Source organism: Pseudorca crassidens, chromosome 7, assembly GCF_039906515.1.
Source record: "Pseudorca crassidens isolate mPseCra1 chromosome 7, mPseCra1.hap1, whole genome shotgun sequence".
Taxonomy (NCBI): domain Eukaryota; kingdom Metazoa; phylum Chordata; class Mammalia; order Artiodactyla; family Delphinidae; genus Pseudorca; species Pseudorca crassidens.
In genome coordinates this window covers 69,247,313-69,270,895 of record NC_090302.1, presented here as the reverse complement: position 1 = coordinate 69,270,895, position 23,583 = coordinate 69,247,313, and the positions used below count along the sequence as shown (strand labels likewise).

Sequence of the window (23,583 nt, the reverse complement as noted above, 5' to 3'; positions counted from 1 at the left end):
CCTCTCCAGCATTTATTGTTTCTAGATTTTTTGATGATGGCCATTCTGACTGGTGTGAGATGATATCTCATTGTAGTTTTGATTTGCATTTCTCTAATGATTAGTGATGTTGAGCATTCGTTCATGTGTTTGTTGGCAGTCTGTATATCTTCTTTGGAGAAATGTCTATTTAGGTCTTCTGCCCATTTTTGGATTGGGTTGTTTGTTTTTTTGTTTTTAAGCTGCATGAGCTGCTTATAAATTTTGGAGATTAATCCTTTGTCAGTTGCTTCATTTGCAAATATTTTCTCCCATTCTGAGGGTTGTCTTTTGGTCTTGTTTATGGTTTCCTTTGCTGCGCAAAAGCTTTTAAGTTTCATTAGGTCCCATTTGTTTATTTTTGTTTTTATTTCCATTTCTCTAGGAGGTGGGTCAAAAAGGACCTTGCTGTGATGTATGTCATAGAGTGTCCTGCCTGTGTTTTCCTCTAAGAGTTTGATAGTTTCTGGCCTTACATTTAGGTCTTTAATCCATTTTGAGCTTATTTTTGTGTATGGTGTTAGGGAGTGATCTAATCTCATACTTTTACATGTACCTGTCCAGTTTTCCCCGCACCACTTATTGCAGAGGCTGTCCTTTCTCCACTGTACATTCCTGCCTCCTTTATCAAAGATAAGGTGACCATATGTGCGTGGGTTTATCTCTGGGCTTTCTATCCTGTTCCATTGATCTATATTTCTGTTTTTGTGCCAGTACCATACTGTCTTGATTACTGTAGCTTTGTAGTATAATCTGAAGTCAGGAAGCCTGATTCCTCCAGCTCCGTTTTTCATTCTCAAGATTGCTTTGGCTATTCGGGGTCTCTTGTGTTTCCATACAAATTGTGAAATTTTTTGTTCTAGTTCTGTGAAAAATGCCAGTGGTAGTTTGATAGGGATTGCATTGAATCTGTAGATTGCTTTAGGTAGTAGAGTCATTTTCACAATGTTGATTCTTCCAATCCAAGAACATGGTATATCTCTCCATCTATTTGTATCATCTTTAATTTCTTTCATCAATGTCTTATAATTTTCTGCATACAGGTCTTTTGTCTCCTTAGGTAGGTTTATTCCTAGATATTTCATTCTTTTTGTTGCAATGGTAAATGGGAGTGTTTTCTTGATTTCACTTTCAGATTTTTCATCATTAGTGTATAGGAATGCCAGAGATTTCTGTGCATTAATTTTGTATCCTGCTACTTTACCAAATTCATTGATTAGCTCTAGTAGTTCTCTGGTAGCATCTTTAGGATTCTCTATGTATAGTATCATGTCATCTGCAAAGAGTGACAGCTTTACTTCTTCTTTTCCTATTTGGATTCCTTTTATTTCCTTTTCTTCTCTGATTGCTGTGGCTAAAACTTCCAAAACTTATGTTGAATAAGAGTGGTGAGAGTGGGCAACCTTGTCTTGTTCCTGATCTTAGTGGAAATGCTTTCAGTTTTTCACCATTGAGGATGATGTTGGCTGTGGGTTTGTCATATATGGCCTTTATTATGTTGAGGAAGGTTCCCTCTATGCCTACTTTCTGCAGGGTTTTTGACATAAATGGGTGTTGAATTTTGTCAAAAGCTTTCTCTGCATCTATTGAGATGATCATATGGTTTTGCTCCTTCAATTTGTTAATATGGTGTATCACGTTGATTGATTTGCGTATATTGAAGAATCCTTGCATTCCTGGAATGAACCCCACTTGATCATGGTGTGTGATCCTTTTAATGTGCTGTTGGATTCTGTTTGCTAGTATTTTGTTAAGGATTTTTGCATCTATGTTCATCAGTGATATTGGCCTGTAGTTTTCTTTCTTTGTGACATCCTTGTCTGGTTTTGGTATCAGGGTGATGGTGGCCTCGTAGAATGAGTTTGGGAGTGTTCCTCCCTCTGCTATATTTTGGAAGAGTTTGAGAAGGATAGGTTTTAGCTCTTCTCTAAATGTTTGATAGAATTTGCCTGTGAAGCCATCTGGTCCTGGACTTTTGCTTGTTGGAAGATATTTAATCACAGTTTCAATTTCAGTGCTTGTGATTGGTCTGTTCATATTTTCTTTTTCTTCCTGATTCAGTCTTGGCAGGTTGTGCCTTTCTAAGAATTTGTCCATTTCTTCCAGGTTGTCCATTTTATTGGCATAGAGTTGCTTGTAGTAATCTCTCATGATCTTTTGTATTTCTGCAGTGTCAGTTGTTACTTCTCCTTTTTCATTTCTAATTCTATTGATTTGAGTCTTCTTCCTTTTTTTCTTGATGAGTCTGGCTAATGGTTTATCAATTTTGTTTATTCTTTCAAAGAACCAGCTTTTAGTTTTATTGATCTTTGCTATCGTTTCCTTCATTTCTTTTTCATTTATTTCTGATCTGATTTTTATGATTTGTTTCCTTCTGCTAAGTTTGGGGTTTTTTGTTCTTCTTTCTCTAATTGCTTTAGGTGCAAGATTAGGTTGTTTATTCGAGATGTTTCCTGTTTCTTAAAGTAGGATTGTATTGCTATAAACTTCCCTCTTAGAACTGCTTTTGCTGCATCCCATAGATTTTGAGTCGTCATGTCTCCATTGTCATTTGTTTCTAGGTATTTTTTGATTTCCTCTTTGATTTCTTCAGTGATCACTTCGTTATTAAGTAGTGTATTGTTTAGCCTCCATGTGTTTGTATTTTTTACAGATCTTTTCCTGTAATTGATATCTAGTCTCATAGCATTGTGGTCGGAAAAGATACTTGATACAGTTTCAATTTTCTTAAATTTACCAGGGCTTGATTTGTGACCCAAGATATGATCTATCCTGGAGAATGTTCCATGAGCACTTGAGAAAAATGTGTATTCTGTTGTTTTTGGATGGAATGTCCTATAAATATCCATGAAGTCCATCTTGTTTAATGTATCATTTAAAGCTTGTGTTTCCTTATTTATTTTCATTTTGGATGATCTGTCCATGGTGAGAGTGGGGTGTTAAAGTCCCCTACTATGAATGTGTTACTGTTGATTTCCCCTTTTATGGCTGTTAGTATTTGCCTTATGTATTGAGGTGCTCCTATGTTGGGTGCCTAAATATTTACAATTGTTATATCTTCTTCTTGCATCGATCCCTTGATTATTATGTAGTGTCTTTCTTTGTCTCTTCTAATAGTCTTTATTTTAAAGTCTATTTTGTCTTATATGAGAATTGCTACTCCAGCTTTCTTATAAATTCATTTTTAATAAAACATTTATTGTATGAGTCAAATTGTGCTAAAAGCCAATAAAAATCATCAGCAGTCCACTTTGCTCCGCCCCTTCCCTGAACTCTCTCAACCATTTTGAACTGTTTGGTGATATCTTCTGGTATATGCCTATCTATTTTGAAATATTTATAAATTGCTATCCCCTCCTTAATTTTATTCCTTTTATGGTAGATCATGATTTTACATGTAAGAAATCTTAAATTCAAGAAACTTGACCTCTCTTAGTTGGTTTTAAAAAGTAGATTATAGATCTCCTTTAAATCAGAATTAACTTGTTAAATTTCTCTTTAGAATTTGATTCCTAAGTATATATTTAAGGCCATTATTTTAGAGCAGAAATGTTGGTGAAATTTGCTTCATTTACTTTCTTCATTATATTTGGTATTATATTTGTGGATCCTCTTCTAGTTTCTCAGAGTGGGTGCAATGTGTATTTTTATGCCTGGTTTCTCTCCTCTCCTTTCCTCTTCTCCTTTTAAAAATAATAAATGCAATAAAGACAATATATTTTATTTTGAGCATATGTTTTCTTGTGCCCGTAGATTTTTTGTATGAAATGGTCTTATCATTATTTTCTTTTGACTGATTTCTTTTGTCTTTATTTTTCTAATTTTATTAGAGTATGATCAGCCAATACAATCTATTCAGATATTTTTAAAAGATTATTTTAAGTTCATTTTATGGTACCTTTATGATTGATTTTTGTCAGTGTTCCATGGACACATGTAAAATTGTAAGCTTTATTCAAGAGATTGAAAGTTTTCTATATAATTATTAAATCAAGTGTGTGGATTGTATTAATCAGTTTCACTATATATTCATTTAACTTTATTAGATCTGTCTATTTCTGACAAAGCTGTACTAATTTCTTATTTCATTGAAATATTTTTCAAGTTTTTCTTGCATATTCAATACCCTTTGCTTTATGTAACTTAGCTTTTACATTGTTTATGCTGTTTGGTCATCTTAACCTTGAATTTCACATTGTGTGATATTAGTATAACACTCATGCTTTCCTTTGGGGGCATTTAGCTGATATTTCTTGGCTCTTCCCTTTATTTTAAACTTTTCTCATCATTCAATTTTAAGCATTTTTTTTTTTTTTTTTTTGGCTGTGTTACATCTTCGTTTCTGTGCGAGGGCTTTCTCTAGTAGTGGCTAGCGGGGGCCACTCTTCATCGCGGTGTGTGGGCCTCTCGCTGTCGCAGCCTCTGTTGTTGCAGAGCACAAGCTCCAGATGTGCAGGCTCAGTAGTTGTGGCTCACGGGCCTAGTTGCTCCGCGGCATGTGGGATCTTCCCAGACCAGGGCTCGAACCCGTGTCCCCTGCATTGGCAGGCAGATTCTCAACCACTGCGCCACCAGGGAAGCCCTGACCTTTGTCTTTTTAACTCATCTGACAGCCTATCTTTTAGTGGCAGAATTCAGATTTCTTTTAAATTCTAATGAGTGATGCCTGATTTTGTTACTTTTTTATCTTGTTCCTTATTTATATTTGTGACTTTTTACATTTTTTAAAAAATTTGGCTTATATTTTCAAGTTGATATTCATTTCCCAGTTTCCCCTTCTTTATGTGTCAGTTGTTCTGTAGTTTTCCATTTCATTATTGGCCACCTTCCTTTTCAATTGCTCATAGATCCAATTTTTCCCCCCTACTTTAACATGAATAATGATACCAACATTTTCCTTCACCTTCACACACTAATCCTCTCCTTTAATGTTCCTAAATTTCTTTGGAGATAATTTAATTTTTAGGTCCAGATTTTTGTTAGACGTTTGTCAAAAATTCATATTGAGCACTTACGTTACATATTCCATGTAGTTTATTATCCATTTAGATTTAGTTCTGTATAGAAGGCAAAGTAATTGCAGTCCTGTTTCTTCTTACATGAAAGGTTTCATTTCTGATTCAGTTATTGTTCCATTAGAATCCCTTCTTAAGTCCTTTCCTTAGATGGAGTGGTAGCTAATGTGATCTTTGAATCCTTAAATTTTGGAAAACACTACTTTCCCACTGAAGGATGTTTGGCTTGTACTGCTTTTTTCCTAGCAATCTAGATGTTACTGTTCTTTCTTTTTAATTCCAGTGTTACAAATGAGAAGTCCATTGTTAATTTGATTCTTTTTTAGTATTAAGTAATTATTCTTTCTGGTAGCTTGTAAGGTTTTCTTTTTATCCTTAAAGCTTAGGAATTTTAGTGTGATGTTCTTGAACATGTGCCTTTCCCTGCATTAGTCCTGGCTGGATCTTGGAGAGCCCTGTAAATTTGTAATTCAGTCTCTTCTTTAGTTCATGGGAATTTTCTTTCATATTACTTTAATATATTTTCCTTTTCCCCCATCTGGAGACTCCTTGGGAACTTTTCCTATAGTTGGTGTGTTAGTTAGGTTGCCTTAAACTGTTCTTCAAGTCCTTTCTCGTTTCCTTTATGATTTTCATCTCTTTGATTTTCAGTTTATGCTTTGAGATTTCTTCCAGTTGGTCCTTCATTCACTCTAATTCATCAGTTAGACCCCATCTTCTCTTTTAATTTATCTACTGAATTATTCAGCTTAAAGATTTTACTTCTTTAAATTTTCATCTAATTAATTTTCTAAAATTCTGTAGAAATTAATTTTTGCTCTCTACTTGACTCTCCTTAAGTAGTCATACTATTTTTGGCCTCAGTATTTTGTCTCTATCCTTCAGGAGATCTGTTAGGTCTGCTCTCTCCCACTGTCTCCTGTCATTAGGTATGTTGTTTATATGTGCATTGGGGTTCAGGTTGAGCTGTTAGGGGACCTTAGTTTGTTTTAATCCTATAGGGGATCCTATAGGGGATGGAAGGTCCAGGCATCTCAGCCTGCGCTATAGCAGCAGGCACGTTGTATATTTCATGTGTACTTGGAGGACCTTGTCCCTTCCTTCTGGTCTTCTTGCATTCCTAGTTTCAGGCGTAGAGGGGACTCTCTCTCCTCTTGAGTGCCCCCTGAGCACTTTTGGGGCCAGGAAGACTGGCCACACTTGTGCAGTTATGTATGTGTAGAACTCTTCTGGGTCTTGCTTGATATCCAGAGCAGACCAAGCCCTACACCAGTTCTCTCTCAAGATGCTTATAATCCCAAGGTCACATTCTTCAGGCCCCACTCACTACCTGTTGGCCCCTGGAGCTGACTGGCTGAATGGTAATTAGTCTGTGCTGCTTAGTGGCACTTAATATTGAGGTTAATAGTTCAGTAAAAAAATTTAAAAGCCAGTGACTTGATCCTCAATTTGTATGGGATAGATAGGCTGAGAATCAGTGAAAGCTTTTATTCTGTGTCAGTAACAATTTAATTCCTGACGTTGTATCTAAGTTTCTGTTTTACATTTATTACATGTAAGTCTATGGAGGCAGGTGATGTACATTTGAACTTTGCCATTTATCACAGGCCCAGACCAAAGAAAATGTAGCCCTCAAGAATAGAAGCTGTTCTCTCAGTTTTTGTTATTTTCTAATTTTTTTTTTTTTTTTTTTTTTTTTGCGCGGTACGCGGGCCTCTCACTGTTGCGGCCTCTCCTGTTGCGGAGCACGGGCTCTGGACGCGCAGGCTCAGTGGCCATGGCTCATGGGCCCAGCTGCTCCACGGCATGTGGGATCTTCCCAGACCGGGGCACGAACCCGTGTCCCCTGCATCAGCAGGTGGACTCTCAACCACGGCGCCACCAGGGAAGCCCCTATTTTCTAAATTTTTGTCTTGGGTGTTTTTATGGAATATGTTTCCCTTGTTAACTCTTGAGTTGCTTTAGCTTAAAGAGTGCTTTTTGGTAAAGTGGAAGGAACAAGAATAATTGGGTCACTTGCTTATACCAAGATTTGTTGGGTGGGTGAAAAGGTGACAGTAGGCATTTAATACCTAGACCAACATGGGGAGTAAAGTTATAAAATTTCTTGAGTTTTGTACTTAACATCATATGTATGTAATTAAGATGAGAACTTGAACTTTCTATGACACAAGAATCTGTGTCGTATACCACTATGTACTTTGCCTTAAGAATTCAGTTTGTCCTACAAAAGGATTTTAAAAATAAATCATGGAAGGACCCATATAGAAGTCATTTTTTGTGTGTGTGCTGAAATGTTATATTTTTAAACGCTTAATGCTAGAAAATATGTTGGTAGCTTAAATTTGTGTATTTATAAAAATGTGTATAATACTCCATGAAGGTTGAATATTAAACAGCAGTGCTTGGGTGTTCTAGAGCCATAATTAGAATACCGTTTGCAAATTGACAAAATTCAGTGGGTCAACAAACCAATTTAAAAAAAAAACTCAAGTATATTAGATTTCAAACTGTTCTCTCTTAATTTAGTTTGTCCATAATACTTTTTTAAATTATTCATAGTATTGCTTAACATGCCAGGAAATGTCTTATAATAGAATTTATAAAATAATGTCCTTTCAGTAATATGAATATGTACTCTCTTTAGCATTCTGCTTTTAAATCTCAGATTAAGGTGTTTTGTAAGGAATTATCTAGTTTAATGGACAAAAACATGTCTTAGTAACTTTATCCATTTTAGAATTTTGAAACCAAATGCTCACTTGGGAAAAATAAATGGAATAATTGGTATATGTCATTTTGGAGCAAATAAGACAAAAATTTTTGTAATAAAAAAATACGTATTCCCACTAACATAGAACAATAATTTTTCATTTTGGGTATGGCTTTATGATGTTAATCTATATATATTTGTTTTTGTTTTTTTGCATAGCCCCAGTTAGTAGATTGTTCATTTTCATGAAAAGCATGGCCCTTGCCTACTGTCTTTCCTGTGTCCTGCTAGATATTTAAGGAATACAGTATTGGTTTACATATCATTGGACTTAAGTGGGTAAGTTAGAGGTGCAACATAACAGGCCTGAAGATGTAAATTCTAGTTGAAAATCTGGACATTTAATTGTCTTTGGTTCCATTAGGAGGTGGAAGTAAACAAGAAAGAGCTCTTCTTTTAGTATTGGTGTGGATTTTTGCATGTCCAGGATCTACTTCCGTTTCTTATTCTTACTATGTGAATGACTGAGGTTCAGAAACATGGTAAGTATGGACTTAGATTGTGTTCCTAGATAGAAAGCTTATTTATAGGTTATATATTCTGAGGTGTTTATATGAGTGAAAAAATTGAACACATTTAAAATGAAATAGGCAGTGATTAACTCTTTCATCATGATTACACAACATGATTGCCAAAGACTTTTCAGTCCATTTGATGACCATTAGGTGAAATCTTTGTTCTTTTAGACTTCTCTTTTCTTTTTTCTTCCCTTTTGTTGTTGTCATTGTTGTTGTTGCTAGTGGATGGGAGATGTGTTCCTTAACTGAAGTTTGGTCAGGAAAAAAAACTGCTTTTTATCTAAAATTGAGAATTATTTTATTTCTTTTTTCAGTCTTGTGATTCTTTATATTAAAAAGTCATTTAAAATTTAATATTATCTGGCCTCACTACGTGACTCTGGCCTGTTTTTCTACCTCCTTCTCAATCCTTGCTGTTGTTGGATGCTGCTCCCTAAATATAAGCTGTGCTTTGATCCCTCATTGTTTTAGTTCATTCTAGTCCCTGGTCTCCATGGGACTAGAATGAGCTAGTACCTTTTCATTCTTGCCTTTCTAGTAATCACCTGCTTCTCTTGAGGACCTCGTTGAGGTGTTAATTCTCCATAAATCTCTGAATTATTCTTCTCTGCCTCTCCCAACAGAATTAATTTCCTCTGTTCCTTTCGTTGTGATAGGTGGCTCCTACAATAACCATGAATCATAGATGTGTCATAGTTACTGAGAGTAGGAGCCATGTGTTATCCAGCTTTGTCTCTCCTGGGACAAGTGTGTAGTGAACATTTGTTGACTTGAAATGGTTAGAACTCCATGCTTGTCATGATTAAGAGAACAGCTTGCCTCATTCAATTCCTCCATCACGGTAGCCCACACGCACTGTTGCTCGCACACCCTGCTCCCACCCGTTCTATTGAGGTTGTCGGGTTCTATTCCGATGCATTTGGGAGCAGTCAACGGAGGATCCTTTTGAGGAGCTGTAGTACAAGGAGACTGGCTCTTAGTCTTCATGGATGTTCCGTTTTGAGAGTTTGCTTTTCTCCCTGCCTTTCCGCAGGACCCCAACAGGAGTATCCATCCCAGCGGCAGCAGCAGCAGCAGCAGTTGTAGCAGCAGCAGCAGCAGCAGTAGCAGCAGCAGCAGCAGCAGCAGCAGTAGCAGCAGCAGCAGCAGCAGCAGCAGTAGCAGCAGTAGCAGCAGCAGCAGTTTTTCCAAGCCTCACAAATTAACGAAGGAGCACAAGGAAAAACCTTCTAAAGACTCCAGAGAACATAAAAGTGCCTTCAAAGAACCTTCCAGGGATCACAACAAATCTTCCAAAGAATCCTCTAAGAAACCCAAAGAAAATAAACCACTGAAAGAAGAAAAAATCGTTCCTAAGATGGCCTTCAAGGAACCGAAACCCATGTCGAAAGAGCCAAAACCAGATAGTAACTTACTCACGATCACCAGTGGACAGCAAGATAAGAAGGCTCCTAGTAAAAGACCCCCCATTGCAGATTCCGAAGAACTCTCAGCCAAAAAAAGGAAAAAGAGTAGCTCAGAGGCTTTATTTAAAAGTTTTTCTAATGCGCCACCGCTGATACTCACTTGTTCTGCTGATAAAAAACAGATAAAAGATAAATCTCATGGCAAGATGGGAAAGGTCAAAATTGAAAGTGAGACGTCAGAGAAGAAGAAATCAACTTTACCGCCATTTGATGATATTGTGGATCCCAATGATTCCGACGTGGAGGAGAATATGTCCTCTAAATCTGATGTGAGTAGCCTGGCTGGTTTTCCTCCTTTCCCTTATTAGTTTTCCAATTTTATTTCCGATAGCTTCAGCATAAAGACAGAGGAAGGAGAATGACAGTTGCACCAGAAGATGGTAGCATGGAAGCAGAAATGGCCTAGAAATGAATTTCCTTAACTAATGGAAAGAAGGAAATGAAATCATTAAGGAATCTGCAGACTTGTAGGCTATGATTTAAGTTGTTAAAGGAAAGATATGTTCCAGAGTATAATAATGGGTCATTTGAATAGCAGCAGAAAAATCTAGATGCTTATCAGAGCTTAGTTACTGTGCTTTCCAGGAAAGTGAGAAGAATGCAATGAAAGTAGAATACACCAGAAAATCAATTTTTAAAAGAAACAGGAAGTATTAGGGTGTAGCTACAATGTTGATCTTTTTGATCAGTGTAATGAAGTAATTTGTTTACATAGATTGAAAACTGGTGATAGTATTTTTCAATACTTTTATCAAGGCAAAATTGATATAACAATATACTGTATATTTAAAATGTGTGATTTGATACATTTTGGTTTTTATATGTGTCATGAAACCAGGTAGTGGTATTTTGGAAATGAAATATTTAATTTTTTCTCCCATTGTATAGCCACTGATTTGGAAGGGGCAGGGTATATATCTTCAGTACAAGGTTTGCTAATGGGTAGGATTATCTTTTGTGGGCTCCTGAAAGAACATTTAGCCATCTGATAATCCCCCAAAATATTATTTGATGTTGAGATTTAAACTTTTTTTTGGCCTGCATTGGGTCTTCGTTGCCGTGCACGGGCTTTCTACAGTTGCGGCAAGGGGGGGATACTCTTCGTTGCGGTGCGCGGGCTTCTCATTGTGGTGGCTTCTCTTGTTGTGGAGCACGGGCTCTAGGCGCATGGGCTTCAGTAGTTGTGGCACGCGGGCTCTAGAGCTCAGGCTCAGTAGTTGTGGCGCACGGGCTTAGTTGCTCTGCGGCATGTGGGATCTTCCTGGATCTGGGCTCAAACCCGTGTCCCCTGCATTGACAGGCGGATTCTTAACCACTGTGCCACCAGGGAAATCCTGAGATTTAAACTTATAATTACTATTTCTCAGAGTTGGAAGGGAATTTCAGGTTACCTATTCTAACCTCCTACCAATGTAAGAAACCCTACACTTCTAGTGACAGAACTGTTAGTAATTCAAGTATTCCATTCTATTTCTGGAGAATGAACATTATTTACCATGAAGTTATCTCCTCCTCACTTCCCTTTTTTCTCTAGCTTTGGCCTTCTACTGTTAATTATCAGTCATGATCGGTCCCGGTAATCTCTTTAATTTCAGTTGTCAGTATTTCTAGACAACGGTCAAGGAAGATGTCTGGCTAAAAATTGCTGGCCATTTTAGAATACTTCTCTTCCTTTCCCATAGCGAGGCTCCACAAAAGTTCCTAATTCAAATGCTGGCAAGGGCTAGGTGGGCTTAGCAGATTCTCTCTTCTCCATTTGCATTCTGGGTAGAAAGGCAGCCAGGATTAGGACATGGCATCAGTACCGATCCCTAGTCATCCAGAGACCACCTCCTTCCCCCCCTCTACTCTCTATAGCTAATCTCAAAATTTTAAATCAGATTAGAGGCAGAGTAGCATATAAAATACTGGAGATGGAGTAATTCGTTCCAGTGTTTGGTAAAGGCCTTAGAGTGATAGTTTGTGAAATGGAGACAAAAGCCTAATGGGTTTGTCCTAATATCTCAAGCATTTATTTTTCCTTCTTTGCTTTGTACCCCTCCTCTTAATTCACAACTTGCTCTTAATGTAGATGTTCCTTGGAACGTTGTTTGTATGTTTGACTTTTTATCTCACATCACTCTGAAATGTTCATTGATGCTATTGGGGTGTGACTAGTCTATCAAGATTGTCAAGTTTAGCAATTTTGTCTCTCCATATTCTGTCGTGTTGCAGTTTTTCTAGAACAGAGGTTTTCAAATTGTGGTTTGTGATTTACTAGTGAGCCATGAAATCAATTTAGCATGTCATCACCAGGATTAAAAAAGAAAATCAGAATACATTGTAACTAGTATGGGTAAGTAATGGTTTGTGAAAATTTTATTTCAGAAGCTGTGTTTATTTCTTATGGTAGGTCATCATCAAAATTTTGAAAGACACCTTTCTTGAATGTTTGCTGATTTGTGAGAAGATCAAATAGCATTCATAAAGCACTATTGAATGCGCTTTCTACAGGAAATTATCACAGGTGATCTTCCTCTTTAGCTAATTCTGTGTATTCTTACTTTTGTTTGCCTCTTGCTCCCTCCCTTTTATATATGATTTATAAGGTATGACTTTTCCTAAACATCATGTTCAACTTGATAGGTTTATCCAAAGCAATACCTTGCAAGATCTTCTGGAATGAAGAGTGAGAATTGTAATTCCATACAGTAGGTAGCAAATTTTCAAGATGGTTCATGACGTGTCAGAGCCACCTATCCAGTGACCATAACAGGAGTTTTTGTAATGTGAAAGCCTCTAAAGACTTTTGGGTATTATTTGGGTATAAAACCCAACAACTGTACTTTCCTTATTAGTTTTCTGGTAGTAATGCTTTTATTGTTGCTGCTTTGGTTTAATCTTCTAAATATAGGTGGTAGAACAGAAGAGAATTGACAGAAGTGTTTCCAAGTAATCTAGCGCCCAAAAGACTTTCTGTGAACGAAGGAGGATAGAGGAGAGCTGAAATTCCCTTTCTCCAGTGGTAAAGGTAGCCTGTGTTTGGCCTTTCTCCTACTTGGTGTCCCTCCTGTGGTTAAGACCGAAGGAGCAGGAAGAAATTGTAATGGAGAGAACTAAGCACCCCGTAGTCTCCCTTGGCGAGGAACTGATTGGATAGCTTGGGACAGGCCCACCTTCAGGGGGCACCATTCACATTGTCCTGGTGGTGAGTGTGTCTGCATCTGAGTAAGTAGGATCAGATGACCTGATCTGTCGAAGGACCTTTACAGCTTCATTATTTGAATATGAGCCAGATTTATGTTCTTTTGTGGAGGGCGGGGTAGAGGGTAATTTTAGACATAGCAGGCAGAGATCATGGACTTTGGAAACAGAAAAAGGACACAAAAAGAAATTGGACGAGTGTGAAGAATTGGGAAGGACCAGGGAAAAAAGGTTATTCACCTGATATGTCTGTAAAGAAAATATCTTGCCTTGGTACAGTTTAGTTACGATTAAAAGGAAGAACTTTTTAAAGAAGCTTTTCCATAATTAAGTTAGATTCAGGTTTTATATAAAAATAAAAATCAGTGCTACTAAGAGGGATTGGGAGGCTTAGATCGTTGATTCATATAGTTCTTCTCAGTTATGATTTTTATATACGTTGTATGTGAGTAGAGAGAAAAAAAGTGGTGCATCCGTGGTTTATATGCCTGCATGATTTTTGGGGAATCACTTATTTGTTGATGAGTATGTAGGTAGGTAGGTAGTAAAGTAATCAAATAATTAGGAGTATGCACTCTGGTGTCAGACAGACTGTGTTTTGAATCCCCGCTCCACCATTGATCTTAGTTAAACGATTTGACCTTCTGTATTTCTTAGTTTCTTTTTTTGTGAAATAGAGATCATAATAGCCTTTACTGTGTAGGATTATTGTGAAAATAGTCAATCTGGGTAAATCACTTAACATACTAATCAAAAATGTTATGAGGGACTTCCCTGGTGGCGCAGTGGTTAAGAACCCACCTTCCAATGCAGGGGACACGGGTTCGAGCCCTGGTCCGGGAAGATGCCACATTACGCAGAGCAACTAAGCCTGTGCACCACAACTACTGAGCCTGTGCTCTAGAGCCCGCGAGCCACAACTGCTGAGCCCGTGCGCCACAACTACTGAAGCCCGTGGGGTCTAGGGCCCATACTCCGCAACAAGAGAAGCCACCGTGATGAGAAGCCCACGCACCGCAAGGAAGAGTAGCCCCTGCTCACCACACCAGAGAAAGCGCGTGGGCAGCAACAAAGACCCAACGCAGACAAAAATAAATTAAAACAAAAAATGTTATGAGCCATTTGTTACATGATTTGGCTTCTGGCAGTCTTTATAACATATAGCTTTGATAGAGTATTTTTTTTTAAAGATTTACTTATTATTTACTTATTTATTTATATTTATTTTTGGCTGCATCAGCTCTTAGTTGCAGCACACAGGATCTTCATTGAGGCGTGCAGGATCTTTCCTTATGGCGCTCAGTCTCTTCGTTGCAGCACTCGGGCTTCTCTCTAGTTGTGGTGTGCAGGTTTTCTCTCTCTAGTTGTGGCACACAGGCTCCAGGGCACATGGGCTCTGTAGTTGTGGCACACGGGGTCCAGAGCACATGGGCTTTGTAGTTTGCAGCACACACAGGCTCTAGTTGAGGCGTGTGAGCTCAATAGGTGTGATGCTTGGGCTTAGTTGCCCAGTGGCATGTGGGATCTTAGTTCCCTGACCAGGGATCGAACCTATGTCCCCTGCACTGTAAGGTGGATTCTTTACCACTGGACCACCAGGGAAGTCCCTGAAAGAAATTTTTTGATATTCAAAAATACAGCAGAGGGCTTCCCTGGTGGCGCAGTGGTTGAGAGTCCGCCTGCCGAAGCAGGGGACACAGGTTCGTGCCCCGGTCCGGGAAGATCCCACATGCCGCGGAGCGGCTGGGCCCGTGAGCCATGGCCGCTGAGCCTGCGCGTCTGGAGCCTGTGCTCTGCAACGGGGGAGGCCACAGCGGTGAGAGGCCTGCGTACCGCAAAAAAAAGAAATACAGCAGAATTCTAGTGTCCTTTTTCAAGAGTGGGTTAAATGTTTTAAAAGAGAAAAAGTACTTGGAATATATGTCACATTCCTCTGAAATTTGTCTTGAGGAGGTATATGGCCTTGATATTGATGTGCATATGTAACATGGAAAAATATAGGACAGAGCATCTCAGTTTTATTTATTTATCTATCGATTTTTAACTTTTAAAAAAAGTACTTATTTATTCAGTTTTGGCTGTGTTGGGTCTTCGTTACTATGTGTAAGCTTTTCTCTAGTTGCGGCAAGCGGGGGCTACTCTTTGTTGCGGTGCACAGGCTTCTCATTGCGGTGGCTTCTCTTATTGTGGAGCACGGGCTCCAGTAGTTGTGGCTTGTGGGTTCTAGAGCATAGGCTCAGTAGTTGTGGTTCACGGGCTTAGTTGCTCCACGGCATGTGGGATCTTCCCAGACCAGGGATCAAACCCGTGTCCCCTGCATTGGCAGGTGGATTCTTAACTATTATGCCACCAGGGAAGTCCCAGCATCTCAGTTTAAATCAGTAGTTAAGCCAAAGTTTCCCAGGATTTTTTAGCTTTTTAATTAAATGAGAAAAAGGGCAAGGACTTACCTAGTACTGCATTAGTAGGCACTTGGTAGATTTTTTTTTTATTGTTGTTACTATTAAATCATTTCTTAGGATGTCTTCTTTTATCTTTGTATTAATATTAATATGACTGAAAGAGTAATTTTTAAATAGGATTTGAAATTCCTGAGATGTTTCTCATTTTATAAAGAACTCTAATATTGTCACATGAAAGTCCATCAGTAATTTTCCTTTACAGAAGAATTCGGGAGGAGGCAGCGGGGAGGGTGGGGAGGGAGGCGGAAGGACTTTTATAGTGGTTGAGCGTTTAGCAAAGACTGAAAACATGATAAGGGCCTGTTTTTGTTATGTATGTAAATGTTAGCATTAAGAATATTTTGCATTCAAGAACTTAGGTAAAGCTGTTCTTGGTTGAGGAATTCATCTTTTTGTGGCCATAATGGTCACTTATGGCATGTGACTGTTCTTACTAGTCACTGGCGCTAACTAGCAGCTAGAAAGGGTGAGGCTCTTGAGTGTATCTGGGTCAACTAAAAGTTTGTAATTGTGTTTTGCATTAACTTGTTTAAACTTTAATCGAGAATAAAAAAGCAAACATCCTTTACCCTTCCTGTAATTCCCTAGTTTTTGTTTTTCATGTAACTCTGCTTCTAAAGAGAAGTTTATTGAGTTGATCTTGTTTTGTGATACGAGGAAGTTTAGTATTCATAGCAGAGAAGGGGGAAAAACAGTAAAAGAAAATTGAAATAACCATGTATGATCAGATTTGGTTATGGTAGTAATTTCCTTATCGTTGCCTTCACTTTTTTTTCACCTTGCTTTATAGAGATTTAATTGTAATTTAAAAGTGCAGAAGTTAAAAGTTTTAATTATCTTTCCTTGTAAATGGTCAGACTACATTTGGTAAAATGTTACCCACTTCAACCTGAAGTGTGAGAAATGAAATTGTAATCGTGTCTTGATAGTTTGGCTTACCAAACTGTTTTCCTGGATAAAATCTTGAGAGAGAAAGATGAACTCTCATCTAATGGAGTGGGTTTTCCCAAGGGTGGGTGGTGGTTCAGATACAGGGTAAAGACTGCAAACCACCTTAGCAGAAGTTTCTTTGGAAAAGAAAAAAAAGTAAGGAAAAGGAAAAAGAAACTTCCCTCCTTTGGTGGTGCCTCATTTCCTCCAGCCCCACCCTGTGCCTTGCTGTGCTTACACTGTCTGGAGCTGGCAGTAAATGTCCTGCTGTTGAAGCACTGTCCTTAGGTTTTTATGTGATGGAAGGCTGTCACAGTCAGAGAAGAAGGTCCTTATTGTGCTTTCAAAGTGGTTTTTTAATGACTTGTAATTCCAGCACATGCAAGAGCTCTAAAGTCTGTAAGGATGGTGAGTGAGCAGCTAGAGAGGCCCTTCATTAAAGGGCTGCCCTGACCCTCTGGCCGGGGGCAGGGGGTTGGGGGCTCTCGTTCTGGACTCCTGTTCTCTGCATTTTATAACTGGAAGTAAACATACCTGAAGGGGTGCAATTCTCCTCTGGTAGATGCAGCCCAGTGTGGAACAACATTCATTAATATAATTGGCAGAAAGTTACCTTTGTTGGATACATGGAGATATTTCACCTGACCTGGTCCTAATGCTTGGTTGTGTGTTGTCTGTGCTAGATGTGATCAGATGGAGGAGGGTGCAGCCTAGTCAATCAACTGATCATGTATTCAGCCACATTCCTCACTTGTTCCATAAAAGATTTGAAGCAATTAAAAGGGAGATTTTTTTTAAAAAAAAACTACGTTAGAGGCTCTTTCTCTTCCTTGTTTGGGTGCCACACTAAGCCCCAATGGTTTTTCAGTTTTTAAGTTAAATAATTCCTTAGAAGCCCTTAGGTAGCTGAGGGTCATGAACAGACAGGGGGCCCTATCATTGAAGAGTGGGTTGTCATCAGTAATTGCCAACACTCGGCGTTTTCACTTGCTTGTATTGAATTTTATCTCTCTCCCAGTAAATTCCACGAGCCTCCGTCAAGGAAGCTGCATTGCCTATTCAGTGCATTCTTGTTTCTTACTCTAAGGCCCATGATCTTTATGTAACTGTCCTATCTGTCATCTTTAGACACAGAGTCAAAGATGTGACTCAACATGGTCTTTGCACGACTCGCTTTACCATGTCATTGGGATGCCTGATATTTGTAGCTAAACTTTCCTTCGGTGCTTTCTATGTGCTAGTCACCCTTCTACGTACTTCATTTGTTTTAACTCATTTAACTCTTAAAACAATCTGTGAAAGAGACTCTTATTAGCCCCATTTTATAGATGAGGAAACTGAGGCTCAAAGGTTAAGAAACTTGGGGGTGAAGCAAATCTTATTTTCCCAGGAATTCCCAATATTATAATTGCAGAGATGTGCTTCATGAAATTGGCATCACTGCTATGAAAGCCTTATTTGTTTGTTTTTTTGGCCACACTAAGCAGCATGTGGGATCTTAGTTCCATGACCAGGGGTCGAACCCGTGTCCCCTGCAGTGGAAGCGTGGAGTCTTATTAACCACTGAACTGCCAGGGAAGTCCCTTTTTTGTTTTGTTTTGTTTTGTTTTGATGAAAGCCTTTGATATCGTATTTCTTGTTCCATTTTTGAATTCTGTTTCTTTGACATGTCTATTGGTTTGGGCTCTAACAGCAGCCTTCAGGAGGTGACAGGTTGTCCTCAGGTGGATTTGGCATACGTGTTCAGAACTGAGGGACATGCTATGAAACATCCAGGAACCTCTCACTTCTTATATATCTTCTTCTTATATATATTTGCTTAAAATAAAACAGACCCTCATAGTTCTGAATTTTAGCATTATTAGAGTGTATCATCAGCACTATCTCCCTGCTCTCAGAATTTTCCCCACTTGCTTTTGTGTGAGAATTTATGTTTAACAGAGCTGAGCTGTAATATCAAGCTTTCCCAGAAGGTGCCACCAAATAACAAATGCTGTCCTCCAGTTTGAAGATTCCTTCTTATTGACTCTTCTAGTTCCATTTTGTAATTTCATTTTATAATGTCTCTAAGGTATTCAAAATAACGGGTGTGCTTTCTTTGAATTAGGAGATAAGATAATGCAATGGATCAGTAGAGGGTGGTTTTCTTTTGGTGTCTATGTAATTATTTAACCAAGTTTGAGAAATTGTTCTCAGTGGGTAACAATTGATGACTGTAAACTTTCAAGGCAGTGTCAAGGTCCACAAAGAAAAATTACCCCTAAGAGGCTTCTTTAGGTCACTAGAGGTGACTGCACAGTGAGATGTTCCCAGATAAAGTCAAAGATCCCTCCACTAGGCGAAAAAAAATGGAAAAGCATTTACTAAAGTGTGTGGAGATAAGCAGACTTTTGCCTTTGAATTCTGAAGACATAGGGGATGGGGATGTGTGGGGACTGGGATAGGGAGAAATTTTCAGAGTCGGTGACACAGAGAGAAGAAAATTTCCTTGCCTTACTTGGTCATGGGAAGAAAATGTATTTATGGGGTCCTCAGATGTTACTTAAGTAAATAAATAAGGTATTTACTAGAGTGCCCTGGTTTGGGACCTCGGTGTTTAGAATCACAGTACTGTTTTTTGGACAACTAACTTGTTGACCCTTGCTTTATTTTCTGACCCTTCTATTTTTGCTTTAAATACGATAAAACTGTCATGTCACTTTGAGTAAGTACAAACATTTCCTTCTAAACATGTTTAATTGTTTTTAATATTCTTTAATTACTTTAGTCTTGTTTAATAACATTTGAAAATGTTTATGTACTCCTATATATAAACCCTGTATTAGGTAGTACAGATGGTACAAAATTAGAATTTAGGCTCAGCTTTGAAGGAAGGGAAGAATGAATTAGTGGAGATGAGAGGTAGGTGTGTAGGAGAAGGCATTCCTGTTAGGGGGAAACAACTTGAGAAAAAAAACCACAACTGATGACAAACGTAGACAAGTCTGTGTTGTCCTTACTGAAAATGAAGAGAACTCCTATACACGAATCCCTGCAAGTTAATTTATCAAACTGGATAAATTCCAGTTTGGAATTCCTTGTCAGGAATGAAGGAAACCTTATTGAACTGTACTTCATGTGAGGTGTGTCCTGGACACTTTCACTCTGTAACCTCTTATTTCATCCATACATTGTGTGAGATAGCTTTTTTCCTCATCTTACAGATGTGAAAGCGGCAGAGCTAGAATTTGAATCTGGGTCCGACCCATGCCAAAGCCCATGCTTTTTCGTACAGTACCATGGATTAAACCTTGTTGAGAGAGAAATCGCGTCAAATTATAACCACTGTGGGACTGATTAAACCTCTTCAAGAAAAGAATCGAATTAGCAGCATTAACTCTCTGACCTTCTGCCTACCTCTGGTCCTCTGATAATGTTACCATAGTTCAGTAAAAGGGGGAGAATAAGAAATAAGATGTAGTAGCCACAGTACTTGGGTTCTTGGCTATGAATAAATGGGTGCAGGGAGACCTGGCTTTGATTTCCACAGTCCTGATCAACTCGTGCTTTATATAATTTTCTAAGCAGCAGAACTGCAGAAAGTTTTGAGAGGTGGTGGTACCTTAGAGCCTATCCAGGGGCACTTACTTACCAGTTTATTGACTTACTACATTTTTTCATACGCCTTATACCAGAGGCTAGGACACGGCCAGTGTGACTGTGAGAGCTCCCATCTACTATATTGCATTATCTTAAGGTTGTACTCATGGAGGATATAAAGAAGGAACATAGGGCTCCCTTGTCCTGGAACATAGCCATCCCTGGCTAATAAATTATTTTCTCTTCCTGGGCCCAGGAGAGGTGGTCCAGGAGGCACGGCCCTAGTGCATACACTTGGAATCAAAAGATGAGACAGGATCAGCTCACTAGTGGTTAACTGTAAAATGTGGATTTTAACAATAATGATGAGATTATTGATGCAAACTGCCACTCAGGTATTAATTCACGCAAAAATATTAATTACGTCATAGACAAAGACTTAACCTTTTTACTTGGTAATTTATGAATTGTATTCTATGAAGATCCGATGTTGGTAGGTGTTCTTGTAAAGATTAAGAGGCAAAGCTACAGTCTAGGAATTTAGTGATTTATAATCCATGGCCACAATGTAATTTTTACTCCAGCACGTGTTTTTAAAATGTCATTTTCCACTCGGCCCAACCTTAGATTGTATTAGGAATCAAAGCAAAGTCTTGCTGGAAGTACACCCTGGTTTAAAATGTTTAGTATCTGACAAATTCTGCTCGAGGTGACCTGACACATTTTCAGGATTATAAAGTGTTCACTCTACTTTCAAGTTTCCTCCTCTTTCTCGTTATTTTCCAGGATTGTTTTAATTAAAGGTGAGCATCAGACTTGTTGTTGATCTTGTGATGGGAAAGTGCTAGGTTATCCAATAATCTTAGGTGAGAGTCACGCCTTATTCTTTTTTTTTTTTTTTGCGGTACGCGGGCCTCTCACTGTTGTGGCCTCTCCCGCTGCGGAGCACAGGCTCCGGACGCGCAGGCTCAGTGGCCATGGCTCACACGGGCCCAGCCGCTCCGCGGCATGTGGGATCCTCCCAGACCGGGGCATGAACCCGCATCCCCTGCATCAGCAGGCGGACTCTCAACCACTGCGCCACCAGGGACGCCCAGTCATGCCTTATTCTTGCTTACCAAGCCTGTATTCATGGTCCAGCCACTTTCAGAGACATGCAACAAGTCCCCTCCCTGCTTTTAAAGATAAGCCATGCACAGTCCTCCTTGGGTTGTGTAATAAAACCAGTGAGTCTCATAAATCCCTCCCCCAACACTAAGGTTTGAAGGAAAGAGGTGGTGTGTCCCATGTTGCCCATCTTTTTATCCTCATCATATTATTAGGTCTGTTGTCTCTCTTTTCTCTTTGGAAAACCTTCCACAGCTTACTGTGTACTCTTTTAAAGATTTAAGACCCAATTTGGAAACCATGAACATCTATTTTTAATACAGCATTTACTTCACAATTTAGAAAATTATAGGATTTTTAAAAGCAGGAAGATTTCGGAAATTCCCTTTAACAACTTGTATTTTGCAGAGCAGAACCTGAGGCCAAGTTTCATAACCTGCCCAAGATCATTGCCCCCCAAAACCCTGCCCCTGCTCTCATTGCTCCCCAAAAAGGCCCTAGGAGGCAGGTCCCTAGTTGATGTGCCATTGTCATTTCCAGTTGGAACAGTTTATAATCCTTCTTACGTTCTGTCCTCCCTTCCCCAAACTCTCCTCCACTTGAACATGTTAAACTGCTTCCTAATGAGTGGTTTATGCCCATTAGGCATAAGACCTCTTGGCCCTGCATCTCACTCTGTGTCCCCTTGTTGATTGAATGGACCTTACACTTCACATCCTCAGCAGAATCCCCCTGAAAAGCCTCATGCCATGTCTCAGTGAGGGTAGGGTGTTAATCTCAGGGGATATTACAGAGATTAATTGGTGAAAAATTTGATAGACTTGTTCCCTGGTCATCCTTGGTTGTCTTTGGGAAAATACCAACCAGAATAATCATGGCTTAGCATATTTCAGGCGAAAAATAAATCAGTAGACAAACCAGAAAATGACACATATACCTATCTGGCAAATCAAAGATCTTAATATTGTTTAATAATAAAAACATGGAAAGAGCTTTAAAAACCTCCAGTGTAAATGAAGTCTTTACCTGGACAAGCTGGTATTCTTAACAGATAAAACTTGATTCCCGCTCTCTCCTATGCTCCAGTGTCTTCAGTATCTGCCTCTGTGTGCTGTGTTCCCCTTAGTCTCTCTACAAGAGAGGCATCCCTCTGAGGCAAACTGAGACATCCCTCATACCAAACAGCCAGCCTCTCATACTGCCTTCAACTCGCCTATTAACCCTGATGCTCTTCAGGCTATAATCCCTTCACTTCCTTTCCTTCACTGACAGACATCTTAAAAGCTTACTTCTCAACCCGTTGTGGTCTGGCTTTTCCTCTTGGAAACTATCCTTAAAACTACCACTGGGAGGGCTTCCCTGGTGGCGCAGTGGTTGAGAGTCCACCTGCCGATGCAGGGGACACGGGTTCTTGCCCCGGTCCGAGAAGATCCCACATGCCGCAGAGCGGCTGGGCCCGTGAGCCATGGCTGCTGGGCCTGCACGTCCGGAGCCTGTGCTCCGCAACGGGAGAGGCCACAACAGTGAGAGGCCCGCGTACCGAAAAAAAAAAATAAAACTACCACTGGGGAAAGGTCACCAGTGCTTTCCAGATTCTTATGTAGAAAACATCTTCTAAGCATTGGATTTTACCTTTCCGTCATCTTTTTTTTTTTTTTTTTTGCGTTATGTGGGCCTCTCACTGTCGTGGCCTCTCTCGTTGCGGAGCACAGGCTCCGGACATGCTGGCTCAGCGGCCATGGCTTATGGGCCCAGCCGCTCCGCGGCACGTGGGATCCTCCTGGACCAGGGCACGAACCCGTGTCCCCTGCATCGGCAGGCGGACTCCCAACCACTGCGCCACCAGGGAAGCCCTTTTCCGTCATCTTTGACTTGCTTTTCCATTCTATTCCTTGGCCCTGTTATACCTACCCTGATCCCTCTAACCATTCTCTGCGAGTCTCCTTTGTCAGCTGATCTTCCTCTACCAACCTTAAGCTGCCATTTCCAGTTTCTTTCTTTTCTATTATATAATCTTTCCCTGGATAATCACTGCTTACCTGTCTTCTGTTTCTTTCCTTTATCAGACCCTTCTCTATATAGCTATCTATAACACAGACAAATTGTGGAAGGAAATATGCAAAAGGATGTAAAACAACTGGCTAAAATGGTATTATGGGTCATTTTCAAAATATATTTAATACTGCTGTTTTTAAACAACATCTCCTTGTTTCAAAATCTTAGATCCTCTGTGGGCTAAACACTAAATTCTTTCTTTTCTTTTTGTAATCTTTTATTATGGAGAATTTCAAATATACACAAAATATGCAGAATAGTATCACAAGCCTCCCATTCATTCATCACTCAGCTTCAACAGTTATTAACTGATGACCATTCTTGTCTCAACTGTGCCATCTACCCTTCCCCCAGTATAATTTTTAATAAAATCCTAGATGTCATATTAATTCGTTCATAGATATTTCAATATGAATCTCTAAAAAATAAGAACTTTTTAAAAACAGAACTAAAACATCACTATCACATCTGAACAAA

The 23,583-nt window shown here is 39.2% G+C and overlaps 1 protein-coding gene across 3 annotated transcripts in view; it reads left to right on the top strand.

The window, feature by feature from the left end:
- The window catches only part of MLLT3 (MLLT3 super elongation complex subunit), a 264,446-nt gene that overhangs the window by 177,843 nt on the left and 63,020 nt on the right, over nucleotides 1-23,583 (top strand). For all 3 annotated transcript variants that reach the window (XM_067744496.1, XM_067744495.1, XM_067744494.1), the window contains exon 5: nucleotides 9,358-10,059. In XM_067744496.1, coding sequence (XP_067600597.1) covers nucleotides 9,358-10,059 — 702 coding nt within the window. The remainder of the gene's footprint in view (nucleotides 1-9,357; nucleotides 10,060-23,583) is intronic.